General features: G+C 38.4%; 1 protein-coding gene across 3 annotated transcripts in view; it reads right to left on the bottom strand.

The window, feature by feature from the left end:
- Positions 1 to 406: 406 nt before the first annotated feature.
- LOC129266195 (V-type proton ATPase catalytic subunit A) overlaps positions 407 to 25,448 on the bottom strand; it is a 32,765-nt gene continuing 7,723 nt past the window's right edge. For all 3 annotated transcript variants that reach the window (XM_064103797.1, XM_064103798.1, XM_064103799.1), the window contains exons 2-14: positions 25,238 to 25,336; positions 21,265 to 21,393; positions 19,187 to 19,401; positions 17,667 to 17,804; positions 15,443 to 15,594; positions 14,518 to 14,680; positions 13,600 to 13,708; positions 12,828 to 12,950; positions 10,811 to 10,925; positions 10,181 to 10,388; positions 9,533 to 9,687; positions 8,093 to 8,264; positions 407 to 6,874 (exon numbers count right to left, since the gene is read on the bottom strand). In XM_064103797.1, the coding sequence (XP_063959867.1) occupies positions 6,779 to 6,874; positions 8,093 to 8,264; positions 9,533 to 9,687; positions 10,181 to 10,388; positions 10,811 to 10,925; positions 12,828 to 12,950; positions 13,600 to 13,708; positions 14,518 to 14,680; positions 15,443 to 15,594; positions 17,667 to 17,804; positions 19,187 to 19,401; positions 21,265 to 21,393; positions 25,238 to 25,304 (1,842 nt within the window). In that variant the 5' untranslated portion in view covers positions 25,305 to 25,336 and the 3' untranslated portion in view covers positions 407 to 6,778. The remainder of the gene's footprint in view (positions 6,875 to 8,092; positions 8,265 to 9,532; positions 9,688 to 10,180; positions 10,389 to 10,810; positions 10,926 to 12,827; positions 12,951 to 13,599; positions 13,709 to 14,517; positions 14,681 to 15,442; positions 15,595 to 17,666; positions 17,805 to 19,186; positions 19,402 to 21,264; positions 21,394 to 25,237; positions 25,337 to 25,448) is intronic.

The following is a 25,448-nucleotide window of genomic DNA, read 5'->3' as shown; positions in this document are numbered from 1 at the left end:
ATCACCATTTTGTCTAATTAACAGTTGGTCCAATAGCCATTTTATGTAGTCCATATACCATTTGGTCTAATTGGACTAAGTGTTAATTGTAAAAAATGAAAAGAAAATGGGTAATTAGACCAACTGGTTACGAGGCGAACTGGTGATTAGAAAAAGTGATTATTGGACCAAATGGCTGTTAGACAAAATGTGGATGGACAGAATGGCATTAGACTAAATGAAGTTAGACCATGCGATGATTGGACGAATTGGCAATAGACGAATTGGCAGTTTACCACATGTAATACTGGATCTGAAAAGCAGACCAACTGCTTGTGGACCACACGAGTACTTAAACCCAAACATCACCCTAACTACTGCATTTGGAAATGAGTGGATTCCAACAAACAATACATTGCAATACACATTTGTTATTACATGTTTCACTATTTATTTATATACATCTTCTATTATATATTCCATTTCCCTACAATTTTACATCTCAAAATGCTGACAATATTCATCACATCCATACCCAAGGGATATTACAAGATATAATAAAACATTGAATATAATTATAACACATAGAAAGGAAGATGTTCTCAAGAAGAAAAGATGTTTTCATATAACATTAAAACTAAGGATCACAATGTTTCAAGCTCGTATATGACAAAAAATGTCACTAATATTAGATTAACTAAAATATAATAGAAATAATCGTAATAATCATGAATTACAAAAGGGGAAGTAAAAGAAAGGTATCTGATAATCATTTCTCATTCATAATGTACAATGTTGAGAAAAAATATCAAAAGAAAGGCTAGAAAAGATTTTCTATGTAGGGAGCTTTGCATCTTGATATTTTGGGTAACAACTTTGTAGACATTAACCCCCCTGGGTAAAACTTCATGATTGATTGATTAATCTGTTGCAAACTGGAACCAGGGTCGGATTTAATAAGGACTTGTAATAGTAACAAATGCCACTATTCTATAACAAGTTCACGATCAACCAATCAATTCAAAGGATTCAGTAGCTTTAAACTGTTATTGTCAATTTGTTACTGTAACATATGATCCATGTAAAAAGGCTTTGAATGACTAGAAGTCAGTAGTCGAAAGGCATAAACAAAACATAACTAGAAGGCTTTATTGACACAACCCCATCCAATTAGTTGAGATTTGATGAAGCCATATCAGTGAGGAGATTTGCATGTGATTTGCATAATTATCATAATGGGCAATTAAGAGTCAGAGAGCCTTGGTCTTTGTACTTTTCATCAAATTAATCCTTGGGCCCATTTCATCAAAGAGTTACAATTATTGTAAGCATGGGCATAAATCAATGATGTCATACTATTCAAGAAGTGGGGGGGGGGGGTGAAACAATAGTTCACCTCCTCCCCCCTGAACAATAGACAATAGGCTCACAGCTTGGATTTTAATATGCCCTTGATTGTAACTTCGCTATTATGACAACTACCATCGTAATGTGGCTCAGCAGCCAATCACAATCAAGGTTTGATGGAAGATACAATGGCAAAATTACAACAGTTGTTAGTCTTTGTGAAACAGGCCTTAGATCTTCACATGCAGAAATATAACAGTAGTCTGCAGGCACAGACCCTGAATGAAACTTTGATCAACAAGTGTGTCTCCACGCAAAGACTAGCACATACAAAACTTGCTGTTTCAGGGCCTACAGTACACAAGGCATGAGTAGGCTGCACATTCAGACCCTTGACTCGAGTGAAGGGTTTAAACAGCAGGCAAATATAACAGTGCTGTATATACATATACTGTAGTATTGTATAAGACTTCCATTGTGCAATTATCATGAATGAGCCTATACATGTATCTCCTTATGCCATTCTCCTTGTAATATCCAAATTGCTTGAGTGTTGTCGCATATGCAAATGTAATTTAGACTGATTGCACTCTCTCAAGTGTCGACTCATTAAGACGCATGTGTCATTACACAAGAGAGGCTAATTACACAATGTAATGTCAGTGTGTGTGACAGATTTCTAATTAGCTACATGTATGTATTGTATAATTAATTACTTGATGTGTACAATGTAGGGAAGTCAAATACTGCAATGTGTATGGCATGGGTCCATGAATTTGACACTGTAACCATATTTTAGATGGAAACAGTCATTTCAGGGATTTGAAGGTCTAATCCTAGCTTTAATTTTTATTGCAATGTTTCGTCTGAGGGTCAGATAATCATATTTTTTAGCATATTCCTGTGCCAATGTAAAACTGTGAATACATCTTGTTAAAAAGAGTGGAATTAAGATTTAAGTTTGTGTCGTCAAATAAAAGAAAATAGATTCAAGATGAAATAATGTTATTGCAGTGGATTATCAATATTAGGCCACAGCATAGAAGGAGTACAAAGTCGCATCAGGTGGGCTTTTCATAAAGCTGTTTGTAAGTTATGAATGACCTTATGCACGACTTGTGACCTTTTTCTTGGAAACCATTCTCACTACAAACCAGAAAAACTAATTTACCGGAAACCGGTTCAGGAAACCAGTTTGGAAGATCGCTTTGCTAGCATTCTCATTTTATCACCCGAAAGTGGTTTTCAAAACCACTTCATGGCCGCTTCATGGAAAGCGATCTTGTTGCTATGGGTACGCTATTAGTTTCGCACGGAATTTGAAACTGCAGCGTAGGCATTCTCCACACGCCAGTGAGAAGATCGCTTCCCGAAGAACGTGTGTCCTTACTTATGCTACAACCGGTTTAACGAAGCAAAGCGATCTTAAAACTATATCGCGAGGTGGTTTTCTGAACCGGTTTGGAAGATCGCTTCCAAGACCGCTTTCATTACACGTTAAACTAGTTTCCACTAAACTAGTTTTAGGACGGTAGTGAGAACGGTGTCTTGTGCTATATGATATACCCCTGTGTAGTTGACTTAGCACCAAAGAACATGTTCCAGTCGTAAAGTCTTGCGTAACTTTACGAGCAGCCTTATGAAGAATCAAAGAAAAATTAAAAAAAAATGGAAATATCCATAAATATCCACTTAGGTTCCATACATACAGCACAACTAACATTCAGTATTGCTAAATATTTCTTTTTACCCTCCTCGAGAAACATAACTCGGCCTTTGTTCCATAGTTTCTAAAATAATGAATTTAAACATTGAAAACAATCACTACACTTTACAAGATCTTGAGCACCAATGTACTAGGGTCAATGGTTCACAATTCGAACCTATTTTGTTGTGTATACATGTATATTTAAGTAATGAATTGAGAAAAATACAATTTTCATCTAAAACGTGACACAGGTCAATAGTCCAATAGTTGCATATTATTTGATAAACATGAGTTGCCTTCTACCTACAGTAAACGCTAGATGTACAACTGTTTTAATACAGAATAAAAAGGATGGATGGGTTATGGGGAAGGGATAGTTCATTTGTGATTATTTAAAGAGGCTGTCAGTGACTGAACGTTTTAACTAGCACATGCTGACTTACGTTTCCTTCATCCCATTTCCTGGGGCCAGTCTTACAAAGAGTTACGGTTGATCCGATCAATCGTAACTATGGAAAGCCAGTAAAGTCAACATATAAAAAGCATGTTTGTTCCATAAAATTTCTAGATAAGAATGTATATCCATAAATTCATTGATTTCTTGACAGTTCAGTGTGTTCTCCTTTGTTTACAGAGAACATTTTGCAAATTTCCTGTAGAAAAAATTATGATACTGATGGATTTCCATAGAGTTACGATTGAATCAATCGTAACTCTTTGTAAGACGGGGCCCTGATACAAGGAATTGCCTTCTGGTAACTACACAAATGATTCTTCATACAAGGAAATAACATTTCTGATATTTGCAGTGATCTCAAAATGAAATATAAATACATCAAGAATCGAAGGCTTCATATCACAAGATGGGATCATAGGACAAAACGACTTGCCACACGTACAGTACATCGGCGTACGCTAGCTGAAGTTGGTATTGGTATTGGTGGTGATTTTTTTACCTGATTGCTAAGAAAGCATGAATGCTTGTAGGCAAGCAACCAGAGGACCGACGGCTTAAGGTCCTCTCCGAAGGACCTGGTACTGAGGATTAATGCCTTACCAGAGGGCACTAGCGCACCAAGTGGGAATCGAACCCGGGTCACCGGAATACGAGTCCCCCGCTCTACCGACTGAGCTATCGCGCCTCCAAAGTGTCAAGGACACCGTAACAACAAGCTTAGCAATGATCGTAGAACATTGTTTAACGACTGATTGCATTGACTACAATGTACAATTAATCGCGAAAATGAAGTTTACGACTAATCACTAATCTATATATTACGGGACCCAGGTGTGCGGAATGACAGCTCCTGATGAAACAGTAATATCTTATTTCTTTGTCTTGTTTTTTTTTAAAGTCTAATCAGCAACCAATATCAGAAAGAAAACAGGCCATTCTATTGTCCCATTAGAATGTGTTACAAATGTTGAAAAGGAAAAAGGGGATAACAACTTATACTGCACTATTGTAGAGCGCTATTAATCAAATTCTGATGAAATGAGTGATAACTGCTAATTACACCACCAAGTATAATAACGAAGAATATCATTGACGGAGGTTTAATAACAATAATAATAATTGGCATTTATATAGCGCTTTATCAATCTACGACTGCTCAAAGCGCTTCACAATTATTATTACCCGGTTACTGGATTCATAGCATTCCAAGCAGCATGTTAGGCGCACACTTACTAAACCAACCACAATGACGGTTGTTTCCTAGTCCGGTACCCAATTAGCACCTGGGTGAGAGTGGCAAAGTGTGGATTGATGCCTTGGCAAAGGACGCTAGGCAACGATGGGATTCAAACACATGACCCTCTGATTACAAGTCGAGAGTCAGAACCGCTACACCATGGCGCTTCCACGTTTCAAATTGCGGAGCTCTTCTCTTCATTTTTAAATGAGCTGCATTGAAATTTTCGGTGAAGGCGCACTTTTTAGACGGTGCTGGAAAATACCAGGGATAAATTGTTCCTTTCATGTCTGCAACCCATGGTTGGCGTGGGACAATTCAACTAGCAGATTCATATGGTTTCTGTGCCATACACCTCAATTAATCACGGTAACCGTGGTGATCAAAAGAACATTATCATTGTAAAAGGATATTTGATGACCACTTCTACATCTAATCTAACCTATATATGTAATTTGTGTACATGTACACTACATACATTGTAGAGATGTACATTACATACATGTACAAAATGTAAATGTAATAGACATCCACAACTTGGTACTACACGGTGTGGTCATACCACACACAGATCAATCCCTATCAATAATCATATTACCCTTTTACGTGTATGCGCTTTTTGGGTACAACCATCATCGCTATTAAGAGCTTTACAGCTTTATTATTACCCCGGGACTGGCATCCTGGCTTGCCCAAGCACGATGGATGCACTTTTTACACTCCCTGGGGAGCATTCCAACAAGTGATCTTTTTTTAACAACAATAATACAGTACTGATTTCAATCATTCATCATTATTCTGGAATGTCTGAACACAACATGAAATGGAAAAAAAACGAAAACAAGTACAGAAAATAACGTTTCACATAATAAAGATGTCAAATACCGAACTACAGTTTGTATGCATTACATAATATAAAATGCTACAGGCACATGTACAAAACAGACTCCAAACTGATTGACGGTTGGCCATTGATAATAACAATAATTTTTTTGTCGGTCTGGAGTCGGTTTCGCGAGTGCAACTATAGCAAAAGAGTAGGATACATTTCAGTCGAAGGAGTGATTTGATACAAAAATCTTTTAGAGTCATAAAGTAAATAGCAAAAGTAGATGGATTCATGCGATCAGATAAAAACACATTTTTTTTTTCCATTACAAGTTTATGTAATTGGTTTATCTTTTGTTTAGACTCACTCTTGCTCAGTTCTTAACAATACAGTGTATCCCAGACAAAAAAAAGGACTCCTTTTTTTCTGTTATTCAAATCCTAATCATTAGATTTGACACTTATTTCGTAAAAGTGATTTCACTTCTTTGACTTGAAACCACACGATAAGATAATTAAAATATATACCTGTTGCCTAATGTTGCCAATTTCTCAACAAAAAGGAATGAATCACTTATCAAATTAATTATTTCAATTCTTTTACTGTGCAATGTTGGAAAAAATATGCCAAGAATTTATGGTTTCATTTTTTCTTTCTGGGATGCACTGTATATCCAACCACATGAATTGCTGAGGTCACAAACTCCCTCTCAGTAAACTGATTTTTTTCTCTCTTTAAAATAAAGATTTTAAAGGGATTAACAAGAAAAGCATGAATTCTATATTGTCATTAGTTGATTACCACATCAGCAGTTTAAAAATAGATTTATGCTGATGAGCAATACACAACTTTGTTGTTGAAATGATGAAAATCTTTAATTTGACACTGAAAAATCTTTGGCCAATCTGAAATAGAAAGCACAAAGTCGCTTTGCATCATATTATCTCTAGAATAAACACAACACAAAAATTACAAAATACTGCTCAATTCATAATCAAGTTTCCGTTTCTCTGAAAAATGGCCTCGGTTTTCCAAAAAGGGCCCATTGCACGATATGAAACAGAGTTCCATCCAAAATAGAAGACAGATAACAAAAAACAAATTGGCACGGTTAAGTGTGTACTCGAGACATTCCACCACCGACATCAAATGCTATGCATGGGACTGGACATTGATTACATAGGATTATAACTATGGCTATATATATATTGGCTATATGGATTAAAAGTCTTCTAGGTTCCTGAACCCTTGTTGCATTTCATCTAATAACTCTGCAAAGTCTTGCTTGATTTTGGCTTCACCGTCCTTGACAGGGTCCTAGAAATAAGACAGATGAAAAGGATAATTAACATTGTAGTGTCACCAGAGAGAGTTGTTTCACTAAGATTACATGTATGGCCCGTATTCTGAACTCGGGTTTAATACAAACTCTTGTCTTAAAGTTCGATTTGACTATGGAGAGCCAATTGTGTCACAAATCTCTAACAGTACAGGTTTGATTTATCAGCTTATCTGTTATTCAAATCATTTATAACTGTCTGGGAATGATTAAACTGAATCAGTTTTTCCACTGTGGAATAATGAGAGAGCACTGAAGACATAAGATAAATACAGTGTGCAGAAAAATTTTAACATTTATTGGCTTTCCATACTTTCAGCATGGCCTACGTCAGGGTATTAAAGAGGCCCTCAAGTCGTGGAATACGTGATTTCTGTAAGCCCCATTCACTCGTACGTAAACTTCGTACATCTAATGTGTTCGTCGGACTACTGAGATTAATTTTCGCCTGCGACCGAAATTTGCAGCCTGCAGTCGATTACAAGTCGCACTGACACGAACCACGACAAAAGAGACATCTGCTAGGGGCAAATCTGCAAATGACATACAAAAGGTCCTCAGCATCCGTAAAACAAGGCTCGACACTAACTTTTTTCATGGTGGCCTGATCAGTCCACAAAAATCATAAATTTCATATTTTTGGTGGCCCACAAAGCAAATATGGTGGCCCTAAAACAGTAGAAAACATTACAATTATATCAAAACTTTGGTAGCCCAACTGGGCCACGACTCTCTTTTTGGTTGCCCCAAGCCACTGCTAATGTCGAGTCCTGCATAACAGTAGACCTCATATTGCTAAAATCAGTAAACAAAGGCACACCACTCTCTTAAAAAAAGCAGACTCAGCGTTTTCTTCACGTTCCATATGGCTAGCTAAATCTCTACACACACTCTTATCGGTACTGGGTTCAAAGGTGCGTCACATGAGCATTCGACAAAGCTCACATGCACAGACTAGGCTGGGCTCACAGCGAAAACAAAGCAGAAGCGATGGCAAGGTACCCCACACTCGTTGTTGGGGTTTTTTTGTTCGCTGAGCCCAGATTAGCGATCTAATGGCCTGCAACGTGGTGAAAGCGACTCGCGAGTCCTTTTGCTATCCCACGTCCTTGGAAGCACCTACAGAGCAGATGTTAAACGGTAGAAGATATGTGTTACACAAGAACTGAATATCATAATTATTATCCTTATCTTACCTTGAATTTCATTGATGAAAGCTTGTACATGATGTCGCCCATATTCTCCCTGATGATAGCGTACGTGATCTTGTTCTCGCTTTGTGCCGTGCTCTCTACCGCGTGCCTGGCCATGTCATAGAATGCTACGATGTTACTGAGCATACCGACCGTCTTGTAGAATGGACAGTATCTGACGGTGTACAAAGAGAACAAAGAGGTTGGACAAAGATTATCAGTGGTAATTCTTTTAAGCCCAGCGCACACTATGCGACGCGATTGCACCAAGATCCAATTGTAACAAAATCACAGTGTGCGCCAACACGCAACTGCGACCCGCTTTGTTACAATAGCATCGCAGACCAATCTCAGACATTTGACATGTCAAATCTTTCTGCGATTTTGCCAATTTAAGGCAATCAGATTTGTCCTAGACCATGACGTCACGGCCAATTTGCTGTGTTTATGCAGCGCAGACAACATACGCGCAAAAGAAAAGGCGCCTTGAGATGCAGCGTGCCGCATAGCTGTTGTAATGTCTGCGCTGGCCTGCGATTCGATTGCACCTGAGGTAGGGAGGTAGCGTAGCTCAGTCGGTTAAAACGCAAGTATCGGATAAGATCGTAGATCTCAACGTGAGGGGTTGGAGTCCCGCTCATGCCGAAACGCGTCTAACAAAAAGTCTCATGCTATAGCGTTGTGTGTTAGCGTGCCTCACCACTGTATTCAGTGCAGGTGTGAATGCAGTTGGAAAACACTCCGTCCATCGGAAAGGACGCAAATGTTGGTCCCGTGTATAGGAGAGTCACAACCTATGCATGTTTAAAACCAATACACTATTCGTCAAAGAGTAGGGTGTTCACCCGGTGTATTGCACCTGCCGGTCCCGGCAAAATTCAGGTCAAGTACCCGATGCGTTTATGCCCAGGAGGGCCCTGCATCGTATACATCCGGATCCAGATGGGATTGGGCAACGTACTCTGGGCTTTACACTTGTTATGCTACACAACTGATTACAAAATTAAGAGATACATAGTACACCCATTTAATTCAGCTTAGGCTGTGACACATGTTCCTTTTTATGAAGATTGTTTTTACGATTAAAGTGATTTGAGTATAGCATCAAGGCAAATAGCTGACAGTGTTTAAACATTCTCAAAGATAGTTCAGTGAGAAGGCACGATAGCTCGGTCGGTCGAGCAAGGTTTCAAATTCCGGTGACCCGGGGTTCGAATCCCACTTGGTGCGCTAGTGCCCTTTGGTAAAGCATTTATCCTCATTACAAAGTCCCTTGGAGAGAACTTTACGCTCACGGTCCTCTGGTTGCTTGCTTATAAGCATTCATGCTTTCTTAGGTAAAAAATCACCACCACCACCATATGTTTCAAATGGCAGATCATCGGTCGGTTTTGAGTCAGTTTCATTGGTGTGACTATATCATTAGCACTTCAAGGGGCTCACCTATCGTACGGAGAGTAGCCGTTCTGTTGAAGGAAGTCATCCTTGAGAAGTTTGGCAATCTCGAGGGTGATCTTGTCGGACTCGGCGAGGGAGCCCTTTCCTACCAGCTGTACGATTTCAGACAATTCTTCCTCTTCTTGCAGAATCTCCCTCACCTAAAAGGATAAATAATTGTTGGTTTTTATATCTAGTGCCCTCTCATGGTAATGATTTTTTTTTCGTTCTCATTTAAGGAGAGCCATTTGAGCGCCTATCTTACAACATTGGTGATATCATATATCAAAAAGCTACAAATACAGATTCATATCTGAAAGTTCAGCCCATTGCATGCTTCAGAAGTGGATATGTACATGAACAAAAATACCTTCTGGTGGGGGGGGGGGCTGGGTTTCTGTACCCGATCCAAAAAGTATTAAATTGCAAAATCTAGCAATTTTTTTCATTTTACGTCTTTCACATCTTCACTGATTTATAGCACACACACTCATTAATTCAATGAGTAATTAATCAAAATAGTGACAGGGGCTTTGGAGGAGGAGGAGGGGATTTACTAAAATTGAATTGGCTCTAAAATCCCTTTTCAGCATTTCCTCATCTTTTTTCTTTACTCTTCCAACTGCGCCTCCCTTGAATTAAAAACATACTGACCTTTGTCCTGAGCGGTACGAACTCTGCATAGTTCTTGTCGTAGAAATCGTCTAGCGCCCTCATGTACTTGGAATAGCTGATGAGCCAGTTGATGGAGGGGAAATGTTTACGCTGGGCAAGCTTCTTGTCCAATCCCCAGAACACCTGGACGATACCGAGGGTTGCGGAGGTCACAGGATCAGAGAAGTCGCCACCAGGGGGCGATACACTGCAGAAAGAATGAAAAGATCACTGTTACTGTCAAGGAATATTGTTGGAAATAAAAGAGATAACACCAAATATATATATATTTTTTGCTCTTGGGGTCTACTGTCCATGACCTACATGAACATGTACTGGGTAAAATCTGCGACATTGGATAAGCTTAAACATTGCCATGATTGGGGGTTTTCCACAGCCCTTTTTCAAAGAATTACTTCCTACCGGGTGGAGAATGGAGAGTGGAAAATGCAGATAAATGCCTTGCCAAGTGATGGGACTTGAACCCTGGACACTGTGGTTCAAAGTCCAGAGACTTATCCACTGAGCCACAACACCTCTACACAATACAGACTTATTGGTGTTGGTATGACTTTCATTACGAGGGTGGCTGACTGAAGGCAGAAGGAATATTTAGGGTGAAAAACTTACGCTCCCACAATGCTGACGCTGCCCTCTCTGCTAGGGTTCCCAAGACATTTGACTCTACCGGCTCTCTCGTAGAAAGAAGCTAGACGGGCTCCTAGATAGGCTGGATAACCACTGTCTGGTAATAGAAAATTGAACGAATGTAAAGTTTTAGTATAATAAACACAGGGCGAGGAATGTAGTCTGCAGGCACAGACCCTAATTGAAAGTTTTATCAAAGAGTGGGTCTTCACACAACACTAGCACAGATAAAACTTCCTGTTTCGAGAGGACCTTTAGTACAAGTACACAAGTAATCGTAGGCTGCATATTCAGACCACAGTGAAGGGTTTGCATGGCAGACTAGCTAGAATGAGAGAGTACAACGTGTAGGCAATGGGCCTTGTGCTTGGAATCAGAGACACCAACAGACCAAATTGTATGTAATAAACCGGTGTCTACGGAACCAGATGGTCTCTGTACAATGCATGCGGGAATCACTGAATTCAGTAGTCAACAGGTTAACCTATTGCCTACTGAAACAAGATGGTCCCTGTACCATGCATGAGGGAGTCATAGAATTCAGTAGTCAACCGGTTAACCTATTGCCTACTGAAACAAGATGGTCCCTGTACAATGCATGAGGGAGTCATAGAATTCAGTAGTCAACCGGTTAACCTATTGCCTACTGAAACAACATGGTCTCTGTACAAAGCATGTGAGAATCACAGAATTCAGTAGTCAACCGGTTAACCTATTGCCTACTGAAACAACATGGTCTCTGTACAATGCATGTGAGAATCACAGAATTCAGTAGTCAACCGGTTAACCTATTGCCTACTGAAACAACATGGTCTCTGTACAATGCATGAGGGAGTCACAGAATTCAGTAGTCAACCGGTTAACCTATTGCCTACTGAAACAACATGGTCTCTGTACAAAGCATGTGAGAATCAAAAAATTCAGTAGTCAACCGGTTAACCTATTGCCTACTGAAAAAAATGGTCTCTGTACAATGCATGAGGGAGTCACAGAATTCAGTAGTCAACCGGTTAACCTATTGCCTACTGAAACAACATGGTCTCTGTACAATGCATGAGGGAGTCACAGAATTCAGTAGTCAACCGGTTAACCTATTGCCTACTGAAACAAGATGGTCCCTGTACCATGCATGAGGGAGTCATAGAATTCAGTAGTCAACCGGTTAACCTATTGCCTACTGAAACAAGATGGTCCCTGTACAATGCATGAGGGAGTCATAGAATTCAGTAGTCAACCGGTTAACCTATTGCCTACTGAAACAACATGGTCTCTGTACAATGCATGAGGGAGTCACAGAATTCAGTAGTCAACCGGTTAACCTATTGCCTACTGAAACAACATGGTCTCTGTACAATGCATGAGGGAGTCACAGAATTCAGTAGTCAACCGGTTAACCTATTGCCTACTGAAACAAGATGGTCCCTGTACCATGCATGAGGGAGTCATAGAATTCAGTAGTCAACCGGTTAACCTATTGCCTACTGAAACAAGATGGTCCCTGTACAATGCATGAGGGAGTCATAGAATTCAGTAGTCAACCAGTTAACCTATTGCCTACTGGAACATGGTCCCTATACAATGCATGAGGGAGTCATAGAATTCAGTAGTCAACCGGATAACCTATTGCCTACTGAAACAAGATGGTCCCTGTACAATGCATGTGAGTAGAGAGAGATATATACAAAGAACAATCCCTCAGAAATAGATTAAAACACAAAATTTAAAGAAAATATAACCTAATCTGAATATGACAAGAAAGCAGGAGGGGTGGAGGAAGAAAACAATGATACCAACGACAAAACAACAAATGAGATCATTCTACGACAATTCAGAAAATTAGAACAACTATACATGAAATTACTATACTTTTTCACTGAAGGGGAAAGATAAGAATAGATAGATAGAAGGAGAGAGTGAGAAAGAATGGATGAAGAGGAAGGGAGGGGGGTTACAAAAGAAGAAGCAGTTGTTTTGGGAATGATTTGAAAGATGAACTTACCAGCAGGCATTTCAGCCAGACGACCTGAGATCTCACGAAGAGCCTCAGCCCACCTGGAGGTTGAGTCTGCCATCATGGAGACGTTGTATCCCTGATCACGGAAATACTCTGACAACGTCACACCTAAGGATAAAACAAATCAATACAGAGATTTAGACTTCATAGAGACGTCGTATCCCTGATCACGGAAATACTCTGACAACATCAAACCTAAGGATAAAACAAATCAATACAGAGATTTAGACTTCATAGAGACGTCGTATCCCTGATCACGGAAATACTCTGACAACATCAAACCTAAGGATAAAACAAATCAATACCAAGATTTAGACTTCATAGAGACGTTGTATCCCTGATCAGGGAAATACTCTGACAACGTCAAACCTAAAAAAAAGGAATCAATACAGATATAATTCCTAATATTGTAGACTATGGGAGTTGCTGCTACCCTGTTTGGCAGTCAACATTTATTAGGATAGATAGTCTCGTAGATCTGGCTCAACACATTGGATGCCAGACCCACAATCAATTGGGCAAAATGAAATTTGGGAATATTTCTATTCTCAGATTTCTATTTCGAACAATAAAATATGGATTTTCAAATTTTTTTTATTGAAAAATTGATTATAATCATTTTATATGATGCATTCTTCTTATTGAACACTGCTTTGTAACATCAAATTTCCAGAGCCCTAATGCATAAAATTTACTATTTATGGTAACATTTATAATGCACTAACAGTGGTAGTCACATATCTGGGTGTGTTCATACCTGTGTAAATGGACGCTTCTCTAGCAGCTACAGGCATGTTAGATGTGTTAGCTACCAGCGTAGTTCTCTTCATAATAGATTCTGTCTTCCCGCCGATCTCTACTGTGAGCTATTGAAGTGAATAAAGAGACAGATATTTGTCAATACTGGATAAAAATACCAACATTTTGGTCAATTTTCTTACAATGTTTAGAAAATTTTGAAGTATCACAAACACTTTGCACACAAAAAACCTAAACTACTTGCATAATTATACTAAACAAAAATAAAGCATCATTTCAGATTGAGTTCACTTTCATATAATCTGTAAATATTTCAAGGTATCACAAAAACGTTTCCATATAAGGAAGACTTGATATAATAATAATGGATGAGTAAAAGCTTCAAATGCTAGATTCAATTTGATTCCTGCTGATGATGTAAAAATGTGAGAGATTAAATTATATCAATGAACTCTGTTAACACTGCACCTAGGATTATATACACATGTATCTTGGGATTTGAAAATGAGATAAATGATATCATAATTTCTTGTATACCACATATTACATTATTTTTTAAAAATGTCCCAATGTGCTTCTAAAAGACGTGGGCACGTCGAGGTTGAGTGATTCTGACTCTCGCCTTTCAAACAGAGGGTCGTGGGTTCGAATCCTAGCCGTGGCGTGTTTTCCTTCAGCAAGAAATTTATCCACACTGTGCTGCACTCAACCCAGGAGAGGTAAATGGGTACCGGCAGGAAATAATTCCTCAAAAGCTATGTGCACCTGAATCGGTAGCCTAGCTTAGCCGAGTAATTATAATAGCAGGGCCTGCTGGGAGAACAGTTTTCGGAACTGAAGTGGCTACCCTGGGTAAATATACCGTTATTATTATTATTATAAGACTTGGATATTCCTTTATCAGTTTGGAGCTTACCTCGGGGAAATCCCTCAATACTTCTGACATCTCGTTGCCACGCTCACCGCACCCTACATAGACGATGACATCACTGTTTGAATACTTGGACAGAGATTGGGAGATGACAGTCTTTCCGCACCCGAAGGCCCCTGGGATAGCAGTCGTTCCACCTTGTACACATCTAGGGAGAAAGAGCAGAATTGTCAGAAAGTAAATCGATTCAAATACATGTAGGCAACATAGGTGAGAAAAACCAATAACCAAACATATCAAGGCCATCTTCACTGTCTTGTGTTTTTCTCATGTGTAAATGTATGGATGATTCTTTATGTGACAGATGATGAAAAATTAAAATCTATATTTTATTGTTCGAAATAGAAATGAAATACTACAAAAGTTTGCTTTGGCCAATTGATCGCGGGCCCGGCAGCCGCTGTGCAACGCCAGATCGATGAGGCTCCATCCCTTTAATCATTGAACCCCAAACAGGGTAGCAGCAACTCCCATCTTTTAACGCCTTTTCGACTGACGCGGCCGGGGTTTGATCCCCCATCCTCCCAGTAGTGAGACGGACGCTCTACCAACTGAGCCAACACACCAGTAAGAATGATGGTAAGAATTATTAAAATGAGAATGATGATGATTGATGGTGGTGGTGAGGGAATATATTCATGATGATGACGATGAAGGTAATGCTAATAACGATGAGAATAATGAGAATGATGGTAATGATAATGGTCAGGATGATGATGAGAACGATAATGAAAACAACGATTATGGTAATAACAATGATGATAATGCACACATTAACATTAAGGTAAATCTTTGACTTTTGGACATGTTTGCTTTTCTAATCGTCAAATTCATATACCTATTACACACATACTTTGGAACCAATCCCAAACAAAAAAAATTATTTGAACAAAGATGAAATTCAGCTTACGGGAATAGAGCATCTAGAACCCTCTGTCCAGTAAGAAGGGGGTAGTTGGCAGGAAGTTTCTCTGAGACGGGTCGGATGTTACGGACAGGCCACACCTGAAGCATGGTGTGTTTGGTCTTGAGTCCATCAAACTCTGTTTCCAAGACAACATCCTGTGGGAAGGAAAATATATCATAGTATGATTCAAATTGAATCAATATAGTTCGATAGACCTTTTGATTATTCAAAGTAATTTAAATTCATTTAAATTCAAATTTGATGGAACAATTAGCTTTATAAGCCCCTTTGTACTCTTAGATCAAGCAAAAAGTAGTCTTTTTCTGTTGAAAATATCCATATTTCATTGTTCGAAATGCAAATGTGAAATAGAAATGCTCCGAAAATTAGTTTTGCCCAATTGATCATGGGCCCGGCAGCCGCTGTGCAGCACCAGATCGATGAGGCACTATCCCTTCAATGTTGAACGCCAAACAGGGTAGCAGCAACTCCCATCTTGTTACGTCTTTTGGCCTGACATGGCCGGGGTTTGAACTCCCGACTTTCCGGTTGTGAGACGGATGCTCTACAAACTGAGCTAACACACTGGTTAATTCCCATTGTTCCAAAAGTATATGGTGATCACTCATTTAAACAATCCTCTTCCATCCTTAGAAATGCACTTCTATGCCATGCAGTCAGCTATTAATAGTATACATGATTTAGATAATTTTAATTTTTCTCTAAAGGAAATTTTATTATTATTATTATTTATTTGGCCATAGTGTGCAAACTTCTAAATTCATTATGTTACAGAAAATATTTGTTCTTTCTTTTGATTGGCAGACATTTTGTTATGTAGTTCTATTTATTGTTATTTTATAATTTGCTGGAAATAGGCCTGATGAAAAGTTCCATTCAACTCGGCTAACGCCTCTTTGAATGGAACTTTTCATCTTTCATCGAATGAAAATATTCTTCCCATTGCACACATACATGTTCATTATTTGTATACTATTATGGGCAATTCCACAAAATATGTATATCCGTCCCCTATACATGTATGTGGGACCTTCATGAAATTTTCTGTCTCTGGTTTCTTGTTCCTTTCACAGTTTGTAATGCTCTCAAAGGACCATGATTTGGTCAGTTCTTGAAGTGAAGTAAAATTTGAGAAAAATGGGGGTCGGATGTACAAAAAGGTAGATCATTTCATGGAATTGCCCTTATGGTAACTACCATGGAAACAATGCTCATCAGACAATCAAAATTAAGGATTCCATGCTAGTTACCATTGGATGGCAAAGTTACCATAATGGTAACTTTTATGCAACAGGGCTCTCCTCAGTCACATCCATTCTCACTGTAATGCCATAGGAGTCTGCTTCCCCCCCCCCCCCCTATGTAGATGTATAAAAAATACAGAATTCCCCAATATAGGCCGGGGCGAACATCCGAGCATTTTTAATCTCAATGCACTAGAACCCCGTACAGCAGCGCGGCGTTTTGGCATGCCTACAATGCATAATACACAAACATCGCATTCATACTTTGTGCTGAATGTCGTAATCATTGAGCTTACCCATTTCGTTATCTGGAAGTTTACAAATCTTTCTGAAATTTTCAGTGCTGTTTCTGACATTGTTTCATTGTGTTTCTTGCACTTTGTTTTCATCGCACTAAGGTCAGTGCTGTTGACGTTATAAAGTGGATGTGACGTCCATCTGCCCCGCCCGCCTATACTGTATATCAAGCTTTATATGACACCTAGATAGATCCTTGGCATTTAATTGGTTGTTTGATATCGATCATTTGGACCATCTTACAATGAAGTCTTCGACCATCCAATTTCGGATCCATTCTTCGTGCAATTTTGGATCTATACAATTTTGGCCATTGCACGCAGGCATTGTACGCGACAATCAGACCGAGCTCGCACTGCATGATCATATTTTGCATCGAAACTGACAAAATTTCCTATGAAAAATAATATATTTTTAAGTGTCATATAAACCAAATAATGAATGTTCCTTCATTCGGTGAAAGATGAAATGAATGATCCATTACGCCTCGTTGAATGGATCTTTTCATCTTTCACCTCATGAAGTATTCTGTCCATTGCACTCATAAACATTCATTATTTGTATCATACTGGGTAGAATAGAATAATTGGTGGCTTATGTTTTTTTTTTTTTTTTTTTTTTTGGGGGGGGGGGTAGGTTACACCAGCTCAGTCATCCATACTCACTGTAATGTCGTAGTAGCCTGGTTCTGCTATCCATGTGACTGTCCCTCTCTGCTTGGGCGGTAACATCAGACGATGCTCAATCAAGGTGTTCTCAGGAACCATCCCATAATAATCGCCACCAGTGATGTGACTGCCAACCTGTACAGGGGTTGAAGGTCAAGAGCAGGGCAAAGGTCAAAGGAAGGGTTTGGTATGAGGAAAACAGTCTGTGGAATACATGTTCTTTTTAATGTACACCAGGGAATAATTTTGCTTTAAAAATTTGAATAGCATTTTGGGTCATAAGAGAAAGGCTCAAAACTAAGTAATGTACAATCCTATGTAAAAATATGCTATACAAAAGACTGTAAGCATAGCAGTCTTTCAAAAATGTGGAGCAAATTGCGATGCGATAACATGAAAATTATTCCCTGTACACTATTAAGAAGAGTTCAAGTGCAAACAGATAGGAAAGTGCACACACAAATAGAGATTACTGCTAGTCTGCAGGCACAGACCTTTTGTTTTCACATAGAGCTGCCAACCTTTCTTGTGAAAAAATCATATTCTTTATTTCTTTTATCCTATTTCATATATATAAAATCATATTCTTATTTAAAATTTTGAAAACGTACCAAAATCATCATTCTTACAAGTTTCAAAAATCCCATTTCTAGAGGAGAAATCCTGTGTTTGTCTTCTAACTATTTTGATTTTATCTTTGTCAGCCCATTGACCATTTTGTAAATAAAGCTAGACATGTAGATACCCATTTTGTGTAGTATCCACTTGGTCTAACACCACTAATTATCAGATGAACTGTTAACGTACCAAAGTTTTACTTCACAAAGAAAAAATAAAACAAACTGGAAATTAGACCAGCTGGGCTTTATACTAATTGGTTTCTGGACCAAGTGCAGTGTAAACCAAACGGATTTGGGCCAAATTAATAGTACACTATTAAAGGGTTGAGGACATGTGGTAATGGACTGTCTGAGAAGAACACCAACTTCTTGTTGACCAAATGAATAAGAACCATCTGAAGGGCCTTTCACAAAGAACTTTGTCAGACAGTTTAATCGACAGTTACTGGTTTCTCATCCAATCAAAATCAAGAAACATGTCAGATCTGACAACTTGTCGGACAAAAAATGTTGATGACCATGGCCCCGTCTTATAAAGAGTTGCGATCGATCCGATCAACCTCGACTGTATGAAAATCCATCACTTTTCAAACAGGAAATTTGCACAACGTCCCTTGTGAACGAAGGGAACGCACCAAATTATCAAGCAAACAATGAATCTAAGAGTTCTACATCTACATCATAGCTACATGTAGAAATCATTTTGAACAAACATGCATTCTAGATGTTGGCGTTGCTAGCTTTCCATAGTTGCAGTTGATCGTATCTATCGCAACTCTTTGTTCCTCCAACGAGGATTTTGTTATCGGGGTATACGACAGCAGCAAAGCCCTGAGCTAGTGCGTTCCCCCTCCAACGAGGGTTTGACATAATGGGACCCTGCTCCCCTTTACCAACCCTGATTCCTGGATATGGCTTGAAATCCCACTTCTTGGTGCGGCTGAGCGCTTTGACATTGACACCGCGAGGAATGTAGATACTCTGCGTTAGGTCGTTGATGTCCTGGAGGGGACGCTGGATTCCGTCAAAGATGTTGTCGAGGATACCCGGTCCGAGTTCGACGGAAAGCGGGGTGCCTGACCGGAGCACAGGGTCACCAACGCTTACACCGGCTGCGAGGGGTCAATAAACTGTTAAGGAATATATTTAGTGTTCATGTATTTGAGGGCTGATTCAAAATGCTTTTAAAACCCCTTTTTGAACAACCACTAAAGTATAGACATATTGCCAATTTGTAAATCGTTTCACCATTGTGGATAATAGAAGAAAATACATGTATACCTTTCCTAAAACTTACCAAAATTCACATTTACCATTTTATGTCCATTAAAAACTGCTTCACATTTTGTTGTTAACTACCATGATAATAGTATGACTGCATGAATTTTCAGCTTTTGTGTTGGCTCAGTTGGTAGAGCGTCCGTCTCACAACCGGGAAGTCGGGGGTTCAAACCCCGGCCGCGTCAGACCAAAAGACGTGAAAAGATGGGAGTTGCTGCTGCCCTGTTTGGCGTTCAACGATTAAAGGGATAGAGCCTCGTCGATCTGGCGCTGCACAGCGGCTGCCGGGCCCACGATCAATTGGGCAAAGCAAATTTTCGGAGTATTTAATTTCATGTTTATTTCGAACAATAAAAAGTATGGATTTTCATTTTCAGCGAAATCCTTAATTTTGATTGGCAGAGGAGCATGGGTCTCTGACTGTTACCATGGTCACGATCAGAAAAAAAAACAACTTGACAGTGCTGGAAAGCTTAATAAAATGGTGCCCTGGAAGTAAGTAAGAAAGGATCATACATGTCTCCCAATGGACATCAATAAAGTTGAGTGGGAGGTGGGGATGCGTCATGTGTACGAATGGTAATTATTTCTACTAATACTCAAACATAAACAGTTACATTAGGTAGTAACTGAGAAAGGATACATGTCTCTTCATAGAGCTGAATGATGGCCAAATTGAGGGTGAGTGTGTGCGTATGTGGGGGTAGATCACGTGCATGAATGGTGGTCAATTCTACCCAAACCCTAACATAAACAGTTATTTGGTAATAACTGAGAAAGTATACATGTCTTTTTTGAAAACCTGGGAAGCTTTTCCATGAATGAACTCATCTGATGTTTTATCTGACAAGTCCTGTTTTGTATGACAGTTAAAATTTGAAGTGTACTTCTCAGCCAATCAAAATCGAGGAAAGTTGTCAGATCCGAGAAGTTGTCAAATGAAAAATGTTGATGAAATGCTCTCCTGAATAGTAGTCTAATTGGGGACATGGAGAGGGGGAGGGGAGGAGGGATCATGTGCATTCATGAATGGTAATTATTTTTCAAGGTCAAGTCCACCCAGGGAAAATATTGATTTGAATAAATAGAGAAAAATCAAACTAGCATAATGCTGAAAATTTAATCAAAATTGGATGTAAAATAAGAAAGTTAAATGACATTTCAAAGTTTCGCTTATTTCTCACAAAATAGATATGTATGCATAACTCAGTGACATGCAAATGAGACAGTCGACGATGTCCCTCACTCACTATTTCTTTTGTTTTGTTTGGATTATACAATATTTCATTTTTTTTAAACAGATTTGACAACAAGGGTCAACTTGGCTGAACCATATAGAAATTAAGTAATGCAAATTCCACACATTCAGTGAGGAATTTATCTTTGTTTCACCTGGCAATGAAAAGAAAATTAGAATATTTCATATACTAAAATACAAAATAAATAGTGAGAGGATGACATCATCAGTCACCTCGTTTGCCTACCAACCAGGATGTGCATATAACTGTTTTGTGTTGTAGCAAAACTTTAAAATGTCATAACTTTCTTATTTTACATCCGATTTTGATGAAATTTTCAGTGCTATGCTGTTGTTTTTTCTCTTTTTATTCCAATCAACTTTTCATTGGGGTGGACTTGTCTTTAATACCTATTCACAAAAACAGCTACATTGTGTTATAACTGAGAAAGGATACATGTCTCCTCATAGACCTGAATGGTGGCCATATCCCCTTCCAATCTGATGATTTCTCCCACCAGCTCACTGTGTCCCACACGCACCAGCTCGTACATAGCAGCACCGGACATACGCTCTGCTGTCACCACTGTGAAAATCAAACAGAGAGAGAGAGAGAAGGGGAGAGGAAGAGAGTAAGGGAGATAAAAAAAATTGTAATTAGAATCCAAACCATACAAAAATATATATGTTTGGGACTAAACTTATAATTGAGGCAGAAAACTATTGTATCAGAAAGAGAAATAAAGAGTAAATTAAGTATCAAATTAAGGTCATGGGTCTAAATTATTATAGAATTGTACAAAATGCAAAGGTGTCTCCTACATGTACATAAGCATGTATACAGTATCAGAAAACTGTCTTCTTGCATGAGAATCTGAACCATACAAAAATAGATATGTATGGAACTATACAAATTTTATGGGGCAGAAAACTATTGCATCTTCTGTATATTTTTCAGTTAAATAAATGAAATTTTCAAAAACAAGATGCAATAAGAAGGAAAAATCTTAAATATGTAGTGCAGGACAAAGTAGTAGTACGTGTATACCATGCATGATTTTATTGTTTCAGTCAGAAATTATAAAACTGATTCTAGCACGATACCTGCATGTATCAACTGTCCAGTAATAACAATAACATCACATCCGAACAGCCCGAATGGACTTTGTTGTTGTGGGATACTTGTCTCCGGCTTACTTTATCACCATCATTATCATCACCATCATCACCATCACCAACATCATCTTCATCATCATCATCATCATCATCATCATCATCATCATCATCATCATCATCATCACCATGATCATCATCACCATGATAATCATCACCATGATAATCATCATCATAATCATCACCATCATCATCACCATCATCATTATCATCATCATCACCATCACCATCATCATCATCAGGGCGATTCCATGCTAGAAAAATCAGCCATTTTCACAACATTTTCCAGTCTGCTGTCCAAACGAACCAAGAACGTCAATTTGTTCTGTGGTAATATTATAGTACTTCTGGGAAGACATGCAAAAAACTGACAACAAACAAAAATATGTTGTCCATAGGTGAATTAGAGCTTAAAATGTTGCGTGTCGTACGGGACATTTCTGCGTCCCGTACGACACACAACATTTTCACCTATAATTTACTCATAATCATTTTGTTTGTGTTGGTTATTAGTTTTTCACATGACTACCCACTATAGCTTTATCATTGAAAAACAGACTATTTCATTGCTCAAGCATTCGGCTAGGAAACTAGAAATTGTTGTCAAAATGTCCTGTACGACACCTATGGAATCGCCCATCATCACCATCACCATCATCATCATCATCATCACCATCACCATCATCAGCATCATCATCATCATACTATCATCATCACCACCATTATCATATATGTACATGTACATGCAACCACTGTCACTTTCGTCATCCTCAATCCTCTTATCACCATTCCATCATTGTTATTTTTAAAACCAACTGTGTACTAGTGCTGCAAGTTTGCAACACATTATACCTGAATATAGTTTATGTACATGTGCATGTGTTTTCTGTAGTGTACTGTATACCGCGTACATTTCTTATGGGGGTGGGGCCTACGGAAAGAATGATAATTTGAAAGAGGTGAAAAGAAAATACAAAAGCAGATTCAATACTTAATTAACAAATATGTGGGTCTGAATGGAGGGGAATAAGACATACCGGTGTATGTTTCATTTCTCGTAAGGCAACTGATTTTTTTCGCGGGGGGGGGGGCTATCTTCCAAAACTTAAAAGGAATTGAAAAAAAAATCTTTAGCTGCATAAAAGATATTTTGGTCTAAAATGAGGTGACCAACAACTGTAGATTATATGAATTAAATGTTCATTTCTCATCAGGGAGCTGTTTTTTTTCATGGAAGGGGGGGGGTATAGTGTATACTATTTGCAAAAACTGATTTTTTTTAAAAATAAAAATCAATACACACTATATATTACATATAACTGCATGTAGAAGAATGTGTGGGACTGAATGGATGTGAGTAAGAGCTGTGGATTATATAATGTTTCATTTCTCGTCACCAAACCCAACACAGGAAATCATAAGTACAGAGACAGCTTATTTCCTATAGATCTACCAGCAACTACATCAGTCATACAATGTACATACATACTTGAATCCAACAGACTCTACATGTATACACATATATGTACACAACATCATAGCTCTAGGTCCTAACAAACATCCCTAAATGAAGTACCGGCAATAAACATACATGTATTAATGATTGAAGCACACAGGTGTGAAATCAATTTCCAGGTCATGATATCATATTCCAAACATCTGTTTTACAAACTCCCTAGCAATAATATACCAGAGCCCCCCCCCCCCCCCCCAGACCTGCCAACCTCTGGGAATGAAAAACTGTATTCTGTGATAAAAAAAACTGTATTTTTCCCCAAAAAAGTGTAATTCATAATAAAATGCTTGGCGCACTCGCTCATCGCGGCGCTCAAGCTGCATGCAAGCTAAAATGCGCACTGCTCTTGCAGATGAAAAAAACAACATTAAAACATGTGTATATCTTCACCCTGGTTTGAACAAAATGATTGAAAAAAAAAACAAGTTACCTGAAATTACATTGATCTGATAACCATATTTGTGTAAGTTTTATGAAATAGAGACATATAGAGATTATTTTTCTCAATAAATTTCGATTTATTAAAAAAAAAATATATATATATATATATATTTTTTTTTTACAAAAAACGTATTTTTCAAAGAAAAAACGTACTGCCGTATTTTGGTTGCAAAAACGTACTAAATACGGCTAAAACGTACTGGTTGGCAGGTATGCCCCCCCCCCCTTCCCTAAAGTACAAGTAAAACAATAGGGCTTTGTTCATTTTGTTTTCTTATCTTTCATATGAAATTAATGATCTACTGTACCTTGGTAATTTCTATGCTCCATGTAGGAATACAATTAACAGAAAAGAGGAAGAATTCTATAATCATGGATATAACACAGAGATAAGAAATTCACACTGACAGAACATTTAACATACACTATGGAGAAAAAGGCAACATTTAATCAGTACGCATGACATCATGTCTCATTTTTTAAAATAAGAACTTATATTTTTATAAGTGGGGCATACACCAGAAGTATTAATTACTTACAATTTCATTTGCACCATATTTTATAATAGAAAATGATGTCAACTATCATATCTAGGTACATGTACAGTTAGTACCAGTATGTAGTTTGTGAACTGTCAACATCAAAACCACTGATCAATGCCTTAAAATTACAGCATTACCATCATCACCATCATCGTCATTATCATTATCACTATCATATTAATCATTATCATAATCAATCATCACCATCATCAGCAGCAGCATCATCATCATGAGGCATCAGCATCATCATCATCACCATCATCATCATCACTATCATCATCACCATCACCATCATCTCCTTCATCATCATCATCACCATCATCACCATCACCATCCATCATCATCATCATCATCATCATCATCATCATCATCATCATCATCATCATGACATCATCATCATCATCATCATCACGATCAGCATCAGAATCAGCCTCATCTAGAGCAGCATCAGTAGCAGAAGCTTCATCTTACAAGCTTTTTACATCACATGCACATGTATTCCTGTGAAAAAAGAATGATTTCACTACTTCAAGCACTCATCATTACTGCTGAAAAGCATACAGATATCAATTTTATACCTTGGTCACATTTGCTCTACATCGGCCATACAGCGAGTCGAAAACAGCCGTTTAATTAATTTTCATTCAAACCACCTACAGTATTTGTAGTTGGTACAAAAAATGTTAAAACGACTGTTTTCGACTCGCCGTACGGCCGCCGTAGAGCAAATGTGACCAAGGTATAAGAGAAATGCTTACCAGGTCCAGAGACTGCAAAGACGTAGCCATACTTGCTCTCCTTTTCATTATCCGCTACTTTATCCATGATGGAATGATTTCACTCCTTCAACTTCAGTTCTGGAAATGTATAAAAAGAAATTAAGAGATCCTTATTTACACCATAAAGTAACAAATTTTATGACTACATTTCAGGGGAAAAAATACACGGGGGCGGCGGGCCAATTCGTGA

This window comes from Lytechinus pictus, chromosome 8, assembly GCF_037042905.1.
Source record: "Lytechinus pictus isolate F3 Inbred chromosome 8, Lp3.0, whole genome shotgun sequence".
NCBI classification, from domain to species: Eukaryota; Metazoa; Echinodermata; class Echinoidea; order Temnopleuroida; family Toxopneustidae; genus Lytechinus; species Lytechinus pictus.
This window is presented reverse-complemented; position numbering and strand designations above follow the sequence as displayed.